Source organism: Haemaphysalis longicornis, unplaced genomic scaffold (assembly GCF_048455015.1).
Source record: "Haemaphysalis longicornis isolate Haplotype H1 unplaced genomic scaffold, Haemaphysalis longicornis Haplotype H1 scaffold_11, whole genome shotgun sequence".
Lineage (NCBI taxonomy): Eukaryota > Metazoa > Arthropoda > Arachnida > Ixodida > Ixodidae > Haemaphysalis > Haemaphysalis longicornis.
This window is the reverse complement of record NW_027526214.1, coordinates 41,476,302-41,487,157: the sequence shown is the minus strand read 5'-3', so window position 1 is coordinate 41,487,157 and position 10,856 is coordinate 41,476,302. Positions and strand designations below refer to the sequence as shown.

General features: G+C 45.7%; 1 protein-coding gene across 1 annotated transcript in view; it reads right to left on the bottom strand.

Annotated features, from left to right (window-relative positions):
- Nucleotides 1-263: 263 nt before the first annotated feature.
- Nucleotides 264-10,856, bottom strand: part of LOC144160626 (uncharacterized) — a 34,416-nt gene continuing 23,823 nt past the window's right edge. Inside the window, exon 2 of the mRNA XM_077691859.1 lies at nt 264-331. Coding sequence (XP_077547985.1) covers nt 264-331 — 68 coding nt within the window. The remainder of the gene's footprint in view (nt 332-10,856) is intronic.

Sequence of the window (10,856 nt, the reverse complement as noted above, 5' to 3'; positions counted from 1 at the left end):
GATGCCGCCGTGTTAGGCGATGTGGTGAGGAATAAAGTTGAGATGGAAATCCACAATGAATCCCTTGCCCCCACATAGAAGGATGATGGTTTGGACGATTCCTGGTCCTGCGACACAACCTGCTCAAGGCAGTGACGGCACGTTCGAGGCAATCGGACCTACGTTGAACTACTGGCCTGGGGACACGTCGTTGTCATCTGTCGACGTCATTGGGTCATTGCGGTTCTGGATCGGCTCGGGACGGGCTTGGGATACCGGGCGGGTCACGACATAGTCGAGTGCTGGTAGCAGTGGGGCTCGATGACGGTGACGAGACCGATGAGGTGCGAAGCTGGGGCCAGGCCGGGAATGAACTGCACACACCCCCAAATTGTAACGTGGTGGCAGCCCACATGGCACGAACTAGGGCGAAAAATAATAAACGAACTTTTTACAGTTTACCTAAATGGCGGCCAAAATAGAGCCGGCGAAGCTATCGCGCACCCACAAATATTCTTTCTAGTCCCAAGCTGGGATGACACAGCCACGCTGCCTTGTCCTCTTAATCGTCTTCATGTGACAATATAGACATCCATCGTTGGCAAAGGCTGAGCAGGGCTTTGGTGAAGCACAACGCCCCTCACTATGAAAACAGGCTTTATGATGGCGAATATCTCAAGTGTTCTCCGTTTGTCATTTACCTGGGCGAGTAGGCCAGCAGTACTCAAACAACATTCAAGCAATCTGTAAAAAACCAGTGTTCAAGAAAGTTGCAATAAAATAGCAATTTGTACTCATTCCACAGCTTATAAAATGCAAGAGCACATTATGTCCGTGCAATGCTCCAGAAGTGTGACTTTTAACCTGAATAAATGGTTGTGGAAACAACACGTTCTCATCATGATATACGATGTATTCCAACCTTATGAAAAACAACTCAGTTAGGATTTGATAAAAGGCGTGTGTGTGAATATCCGATTTTCGCTGTTTTTCTTCCGCACAGTGCCAGCGAAGTAGAAATAAGTTATGGTAATATTTCCTTGGTTCACCCAGTCCTCCAGCAAGAACAATTAAAAGAGGCGGTTTTAAATTAAACCAAAGATTTCTTCAAAAGAAAGATTTACTACAGGCAAAGTATTTGCTGCAGCGCCGTCGCATCTTCCTATGTTCATTTGAATATTGCGCTGTTTATTTATTATGAATCATAACCACCACGCCCCTATATTGTCAAAAGAGTCATGGTAAACGGTCATGTTTTCCGCAAGTGAAGTGAGTGAAATAGCAACAGGAAGCGATAGTCTTTTTTGGCTTTAAACTTAAAAGCCGAAAATGTTAGCGTACGGGTCCAGAAGTTCCCTTTCAAACTGAATCAATGCTTCTCCTAATGAAAAAAATAACGAAGATATAAAACCTTAGCTGGCTCCCGTGGACGAAACCCCTTCTGCTATAAGACGTATTTGGCGTATGTGTCCAAAGTGCTCAGTTTTTGTGCCTGTATAGTGCGAAGAAACCCACAATACGCGGAGGCACTCCTTCAATTGTTTACACTCTGCAAGATCACAACATCTTACCGATGTCCTTGACCAGGCCCATCTGGGAAAAAAAATGTTCTCTAAATGAAAAAAAAATCCTTCCAGCAAAAGGCTCTGGTTCACTTGTCAACGAACATCAGCGTAACTCGCGCACAGATGCGTAATATGCGTGGACGAACGAAGCATTTTCTTTCGGCATCTACGAAGTTGTAATATCGAGAATAACCTAGGTAACCCATTTAGCGGTTTACAAACTGTAAATGCAGAACTATGTCACTGTAGTGCTCGAGAAGAGTACCTTAAAAACTGAAATATTGCTTCTTTGCGTGAAACATTGAAAACTGGCGAAAGTCTCCGGTGCACCTTCTTGAAGAACAACGCCAACATATTGCGATGGGCGGCGAAGAAAGTTTGTGTGTCTTCTGCAGACCACCAGAAATAGAGAATTAGCCAATGGTGCCTATTCTAAGGTGTACACAGAGTAAGGGCACTTTATGATCGTGTAGGCCTCGAGAAGTGCTGCGTCGAGCCGGAAGCCAGGTTTGTTGCATTGAAATATTTATAGCTGCCTAAAGGCTCTTCTACCCCTTGTCAATGAACGAGTGAAGTTCTCTTTGGAGCAATTGTGGGCGTGATTGTCCTAAGTGCTCTCTGTTCTCCGTCTGCACAGCTCGACTGATAACCATCATGATAATGATGGTTTGTGTTTAGCGGCGGAAGGCCAAGAAGGAAGATTCAAAGAATTAGTTAGAGATGCAATGGTAAATAATAAACAGCGAGTAAAAATGGCACAAATAAAAATATTCTTTGAAATGGCTGGTGTATAGGGCCAGGAATATTATACGCGTAAAACAAGGGCTGTAAATATTTTATCTCTGCTAAGAAACAAAAACACGTTGGAGAGAAAACAATGGTTCGCTGGTTAAAAAGGGAGATGGGTGCAGTAGATAATATCGTCTTTAGTGTTCAGGGAAATGTTTGTTTTGTGACCCATCAAGTGCCTTCCACGTGATTAGGATATGAACAATGCATAGCACTCCCGACACCTACTGAACACTTGTCTCGAAGATCTAGTCAGCAGGTGGGCGTACGTTACATGTGCGTGGCCTATCCGTAGCCTATCCACGGCGAATTTAGAGTGTCAGTTCTGTGAGTCAATTGTGTAGCGTCCGAATTGTAGTTTTATTATGTGAACTTTGTTGTATGTTTTTTGACTTCAGTCTGATTGCCATCAATTACGAAGCTGTTTTTTATGTGTGTGTTGTGGTCAGTGTAAGGTGCTGTTCTTATGTCGACTGTATTCTTGAGGCAGTGGCACCAGCCATTAGATTGGCAGCCTCACTGGCAGCAATTCCACAATGCCGTAAAACCCAGCATACAGTTATTTCAAGATTTGATGCCTACGTAGTCAGTATAACCTTCTAAAGGAGATTTACAAATAGTTTAGAGGAGGCTTTCTTGTTGACAGTGCCTGTACATTGCTCAGAGAATCGGTGCGCAAGACGGACTTGTAAATTTTATTTTGCATGATGTGATTTGAAACCAGTAACATGCCGTATGCCTCTGCTTTGTAAATACTGTTACGAACATTCACTGTTTTAATCACACCAAAGTGTGGTGTGAGCGCCACACAGGAGACACTGGTGCATCGCTATCGAGTTCCGTGTACTAGTTTCTGTCCTGCAGAAACAGGAAATGCTGCATATTCACCCTCCCGGGTACACTATTCATTGTACTTGTGTGAAGGCCAGGTCGCAATATATAGGATGTAGATGCCATGGTGGAATGAAATTATGGCTTGTTGTCTTGTGCGTGTCTGAAAGGCTGACCTGGAATCCCAAAGCTTCCTCCGCCACATAAGAGAGAAAGAAAAGAGAATAGACGACTTGTTTAAAATAGTTGTAAGTTTGATATGTCGTTAATGATTGGATTACAATGATGGTTGGTGAGAGACACGCTCTTAGATGCCTAGAGCAAGTCCACATTGTCCCTTTGATGGCATGGGCATCACTTGTCAGACTATACGTAGAGACTCTCAAGAGGGCTAGAGCGGAAAGCGCCTCATGAAAGGCGAAGGCTAAGATGCAGCACTGGGTTGAGCATTTTTATTGCTGTTTTTTTTCACTGACCCATACAAAACAATACCGTAGTCAAGCCGAGATGCTACAAAGGCAGCCTACACGCGCAGCAGGAGTTGTTTGTCAGCCTCTTAGGACTCTTGTGAGAGGACCTTCAAAATATTCACTGTTAGGGCTGTTTAATATGCGGAATGAATATCAACTTTTGCCGAATAAAATACCTAAAAACGGCTGTTGCTTGTTCCCAAAATTGTAAACGCCATTAAAAGTGATCTATTGGTCTGGGTGAAGTTTACCCTTCGTGGAGAACACAAAACAAGAGCTATTTCTAGGATTAAGTTTAAAACCATTCTTGTCTGCCTAGCCGGCAAGTTTTTTGGCACCAAGCTGGACTTGACGTTCACAGATTCACATATCACAAATTTGAAGGGTATCTGGACGTCGTCTACATACAATGGATATGAGATTGAAGGTGGCAATCCCTTTCCAGGAGAGCTCATCTTAACTATTAAGAGAGTGCTGGTCAGCACTTAACCTTGTCGCACACTTATCTCTAACCAGTAACTAGCAAGAATATTTATTTATTACCCGAAACACCGAATGACTGGAGGTCGCTTAGGATCCCGTAATGTTAAAAGCTGTCATAATTATTTTGGAGGTCGAAAAGCCATTTACACAAAACTTTGTGAATGAAGGCATCCTTGATGTAGAAGTCTAGTGCCACAAGTTGATCGTTTGTGCATCTCCCTGCTCTGAAGCCTGCCTGGCAATTTTTGGAGAAGACTGTTGCACACCAAAAAGTGCAGAAGTCTCCTGTTAATCTTCTCCTCGAGAAGCTTGCACCGGCAGCTGGTCAGGACAATGGGTCGATAGCTAGCGTAAGACAAAGGGTCGTTCCTGTCTTTTAGGAAAGCTACAAGAATAGCCTCCCTCGAAGACTTTGGAATGTGCTCCAAAAGCCTTATGGGTCATCCTATGGCAAACGTCCAAGCCGTAATATCGACCATCCCGGATTTGTTCAATAACAATTGTGTGACCTTTTCGCATGGCCTAAAATGCACAATGAAACTGTTTTTTTTCTTAAAAAATTCTACTTTTTTAGCGGCCCTTACACCTCCACGGTTTAAAGCGAACTTACTTCTGTGGAAAAATTTATAAAAACTAACTACTCTTACAATGGCCACCATTTTTGTTAACATCATGTTGAGGCCATGCGCTGCTCTGTGAAGAATTTTTGAAATATTTTGCTTTTCTTTGCTGCGATTATCCTTTAAGAAAATACACGATGACGAGCACTTTCAAACATTTTTAGCAAATATGTGCACATTCTTTCAGCCGACGAAGCGCTCGTACCTTTGTCTCAGCATTGTGGAAAATTACAAAAAACCATATTCACACTGAAAAAAAGGTGAATTGGGCGATAAAACGTTTGTCGAACTTGGAAAAATATTCTTTCGGCCCATATTCATCTAGAATGGGGCGTTGTTGTGTTCGTAGTAAAAATATCAAATACAACCCATTCACTAGTACAAATGATCGCAGTTTGTTTACGAAAGCCTAATCAGAACAATTTTTGTTTTAGCATAAAAAAATTTTTCAATTCGTGTAGCCACACTACTTCATCCCGTTGTTACAAAGAGCATCTTGTCGTCACGGCAAGTGCCTGCCTGCATGAAAGAGGCCCGAGCCAGTGGGTTCGCGCTACAATTATACCTTTCCCGCAATGCTCTTTCGTAACGTCAGTGCTGGAAAAGGTATAATGCGCGTATTGGTGGGAAAAGTACAATAAGAAGCTAGCGGTGCTGCGCCCATCCCATGGGTACGAGTAACTCAAATTTTGGCTGGATATGGAAGTGCATTTAAATAAGCAGGGTATGTTTTACGTGGAATCTTTTAGGTATGCCGAAAATTACGAAATAAACAACGGTGGAGTCATCGAGTTAAACGACCTTATTGGCATCCGTTAGCGGGAATTGCATAACCCTATGCGTTAAATGCACATCTGATTTCCAGCCGTTGGGTTACATGTACTCATACAATGGACGCACCCCCGATATCTCCATGTTGTACTTTTGTCACCAACACGCGTATTATAGCTTTTCCTGTACTGACGCTATGCAATACCATTGTGGGAAAGGTGTGGTTGAAGCGCGAACCGGCTGGCCTGCGCCTCCATGCAGGCAGGCACCTACCGCGCAGAAAAGACGCTCTGTGGAACAACGGGGTTAAGTAGCGTCGCTGCAAAAATTGAAAAAAAAAAACATTTTCTCTTCTAGAACAGAAACAGTTCTCATTAAAGTGTCAGACATAAACTGCCATCATTTGTACAAGTAAATGTCTTGTACTTCATATATTTACTACGAGCACAATGCGCAATTTCAAGGTGAATATGGGACAGTAAAAATAGTTTTCCAAGTTTGACAAACGTTTACTCGCATATTTCACCTTTTTTCATTGTAAATGTGGTTTTTAGCAATTTTTCACATTGCTGAGATCCAGGTACGAGCACTTCATTCACGGAGATAGTGTGCTGGTATGTGCTAGAAAATGTTTGAAAATGCTCGACATCGTGTGATGGTCGATTTTGCGGCTTGGACGTTTGGCATGGAATGACCAATATCTTGTTTTGTAGGTGGAGAAGTGTTTGAAGAGTCTCTGCATGTATTTGCTGTATCATTGCTTAAGTGATGCTGCCTGGGTCTGGAGCTGAAGGAGTAGCCTTGCTAAGAGGAGCCCTAGCTCATAAAGGAAGAACTCGGTGCTATAGGAAGTGGTTGATTGGTCATTGTAATGTAAAGGCTACTTTTCAGCCGATAGTTTGTCTCACGAAAGTGTTTGGGGAGTGTGCTGAACCTCACACGTGTTGGAAATGTTATACAAGTGTCAGCCAAGTCTTTGAGTGCATCCCTCTCCTGCTAACCAGAGGGAGGCTGTGTGTTTGTTGTCCTTTTTTAAATGCGGAACATTTCTTACGCTCGCCTTGTCCTGCGTCGTTGATGGCGGTGAAGTCCACACGCTCACCGCGCATGCGCAACTCTCCTCCTTGCACCCACAGCTCCGCGATACTACACTATAAAAAAAAGAAATAGTTACGGCGCCCGGTTTCGACCCCACGACTCTCTGGCCGCAACGGGAGGTACGCGGTGCTCTTCCCACAAATCCGCTATAGGAGCAAGTGCTACGAACGCACCTTATGTCCTCGACTCATTCAAACTACGTCAAGAAGCTACTGATACAACGAAGGCAAGTGAAGCTGAACGTCAACGGAAACGACGAACTGAAAGAGGGGGATGCTGAATTTCCCTTGGAAAAGCGTGGCGGGAAGCTCAACGCGCCTTGCAGCTCAACCAACCCTGTCCGCAGCGCCTCTGATGCTGATTGTGGCAGGATGCCCCTAGAGATTGGCCAACCAAAGAACCCATCACGAGATAGGTTTGCGTTCAACCACGGTCGTCATCTTCCCGTAGGGGAACCGCAGAAGAAGAACGAGAAGACAAAGCTGCGAAGAGGAGGGCGTGTACATTGCTCTCAGCCAGTGCACCAATGTCAACAACCTTTACCTCACCAAAGCTGACGGAGACTACGGATTCTACCACAGAGGCAACATCGACAAGAACATGATGGAAAAGTTTCGACACCAAGAGAACCACCACCTACTCACCGTAACACAACAGCACTTGCGTGCCTTTGCCACCGCTGTGGACCCGGACGCGGAATTCCCTCTGGCGCTAGTAAAAACCACATCACTCAATATAACCACAACACAATAGAACCACACGGAACCGCCACAATGCTTCGCATCCTCATTAGCGTTCCCCACGGGAAGATGGTGTAATTTTTTTGTTTGTGTATTCGTGTCGATACGTTTAGTGTGTCTGTGTGGTGTTACGAATGATGTTATGAATGAGCGCAAAGTATCTCGTTTTCCTCACGGCGCGCACGTTTTCCTAAAGCTTTTCCACTTTTAACGAAAGTAGGTTACCCGATGTGGGGTATCTACGAACAATACTACGTGTCTTGTTCTGGACTTCTCGGGACAACCTACATTCCTCATTCCACGACGGCCCTGGGTGGCGGCACAGAGCACCAGAGGCGTAAGGAGATGTCTGTTCGCTAGCGTTTAGGGTGTGTGCCGTGAGGAGTTGAGTTGCCTGTTACAAGTGTAGGTTGACATGCATGGGTAGTGTAGTATAGATGCCTCTGTAAAAGTTATTCCAGTTTGCTTTTTGTACATTGAAGCTAATCAGGAAAGATGCACTGCTTGACTGTTTACCTATATATGTTAGATGGAGGAGTGGTCAATACCACACCGCCATGGGAACCCTGAGTATCGGTTATAGTATTGCCGACACCGCCAACCCTGATCCCCCGTAGTTACGCTGTTAATCTACCGCGGCTAGGAGTTGTAAGGTAAAGGGCCGAACCGACAAACCATGGAATTCGGAGCGCATGTCCAGCTCTGGTGGGTGGCCTCCCTCTCTGTTTACCAGGCAGGAAGTTCCGGGATTTTTCTCACTGTCAGGGTAACCACAATGAAGAGCGTACCGCCATCCCCTCCTTTTATACGTGCTGTAGGTTTTATTTTCAATTCCTCAAACCAAATGATCGGCCCCCTAAAAGTGGCCGCACTGGAGTGTAGTTTCCACCCGTTCCGACAATGACAGTCCACAAAACTGTTAACTACCCCCTTTTCTTGGTAATCGAATCTCTTTACCAAGCCAGGCCTATTGCTTCACAGCTCATGTTCTTGATTTCAAAGTTTTTAGAAAGAATTGTAGGGGAATCCTCTAAGGAGCAAAGAACGGGCGAGTCCTTGGTCGAGGTAGACAGTGAATTGCAAGCCAGATAAAATTCCTGAAGCAGACCCGAATTGCCGATTTTGGCATAAAAGTCACGCCCCACAACGTGACAGCCCTCAGGGCGTGCTCTCGGAGCCAGATTTAGCAAACGAGACAGAGGCCGATCTTCATGATGCCTGAAAAGTGAAGGAAGAGCGCCTGTCAGGCGCAAAACTATATCAGAGATAAGCTAGGACCTACACAATATGTTATCATTCCACTTGACCATTCCGTCCTTCCAGACCTTATCTATGCTGGCTTTACCTGGTGCTCTGTCCAAGCACACATCCCGAACCTGTATTGGTGTGTCAAGGGCCAGCAGTTTGGCCATGATACCAAGTTGCGCCGGCAAATAACGTGTGCCAGTTGCGCCCAACACGACCATACCGCAAATGAGTCTAGCTCCCAAAAACTCCTCTGCAATAACTGTCAGGGCCCATTCTCAGCCAACTCCAAAAAATGTGAAAAATTCCAGCTTGAAAAGAAAATATTAAACATCCGGGTCACAGAATACACCACCTTCACGGAGGCCGAAAGAGGTTCGCCGTTTTCCCAAAGTGGAGGACGCTGATGCGGACGCTGGGTGGCGGGCCGGCGTCTCGTTTTGGCGGGACCCAGTACCGCGAGTAGGACTTGGTTGCGCTATGCTATTTTCGAGGGTTGCCTCAGGCAGCCCAACCCGCCTCTACACCGCTCTCTGAGCCAGCAGCGACTGTGGTGGCACCCATGTCGGTTAGGGATGCCACTGCATCCATGGTTTCTTCTGCACCGGCCCCAAGTACACGCCAGAACACGGAGGAGATGGAGTCGGAGGCAGCTGCAGCGACCCCTTCGCTCACCTCACCGTATGTGACATCTGTGGTGCTCCCTGCACCCTCGCCACTTGCAGCTCAATCAAAGAACAACCCGAAATGGTATCAAGTCTAGGGGGACCGGTCCGCTTGACACCCTCTTGCCTTTAGATGACGACATGGACATGACATCGAGCTGTTCCGGCATGCATCACAGCGAAAAGAACGGGCTTCGGCATCCAGGTAGGCAGAGAAGGTCAAAACACCCCTTCAAAAAGTTGAAGCTCCGAACGTCGACACATAAACATGCACATATTTCTGTGACTCTCAATTTAATAATCGGAAGAGGAAACACTGTCCAGTAAAACGGGAGAGGCCTCATGAAAAATCTTGATGATGTCTGTAAAATATTGCATTCCAAACAGCCAAGTGGGATGTGCTTCAAGAAACGCATATAAACTCCAAACACACAAAAATTTCTTAATTGCACGATATACAGGAAGGACGAAGATGGCCATGGTACATCATTAGGTTGTGGGCAGCATTGCCCGAAAATTGTTGCCAAGCCACACTGTACAACAACCGACCATTCTCGAGTCTGTTGCCATCCGAACAATAATTTTCAATGGGCTTATAACACTATGTTCTCAGTACGTGCCTCCTGACTTCGAGCTCACAAGCTAAAATTTCGAGGGCCTGGTAGATCAGCTACCCGAACCATACATCCTCGCGGGCGACCTCAATGCACCTTTTTGGGGTTCTGCTCTCACGGAAGACAAAGGTCGCCCCATTGGAAAATTCTAAAGGTCGTCTATAGCATGTCTTTTCAACCTGGAACATCCGACATGCTATAATATAGGACACAACACGTATTCCCGCCTTGACTTGGCAATTGGTTCTGCAGTTCTCTTTTCTTGATTTAATGGGGTGTGGCACGGCCCCACGGGTAGTGAAAACTTCCCTACTTCACTACAATATATATACGTAAGGGGCAAAGCAGGCCATCTTCACAGAAAAGGTTTATTGTATCAAGAGCAAACTAAAGTAAATTAGCAGAAATATCCAACCTACAGTAAACATCCACAATGCACCTACACAGTGATGGAGCCGCCAAACTCCTCGTTGCGCACATCCTCGACACCGCCAAAAAGTCGTTTACCTACCTCTGGTGACCCACGCAACCAGAGGAAGCCGTGGTGGAATAAGGACTGAGGCGAGCGCGAGAGGTCCAGAACAAGACGTAGGTATCCTCCGTCAGTGCTTCATGTCGGGAAACATTTTCGTGTTCTAAAGAGCGAAGGCGATGGAGAAACGGGGGCGCCGTGAGGCAAAACGCGAGAGTTGGCACTGATTCATAACATCCATAAACTCAAACACCGTCACTCACAAAGTTTGGTCATGAATACGCAAACTAAAATTACGATAGAGAGCCTGCCCCTGGTTAGTTGAACAGGGGACAAACTGGAAGACCAGGCTGACACACTCGCACCACACTTCCAACACGTGTTCAGTTCAGCACACTACACTAAATCTATCATGAAACGTATTGGTGACACCGCGGACCCCGAGCCCCGAACGTAAGCTGTAACCCACCGTGGGGATGAGTTTTGATATGAATCGTAGAAACCTGAACCTGTT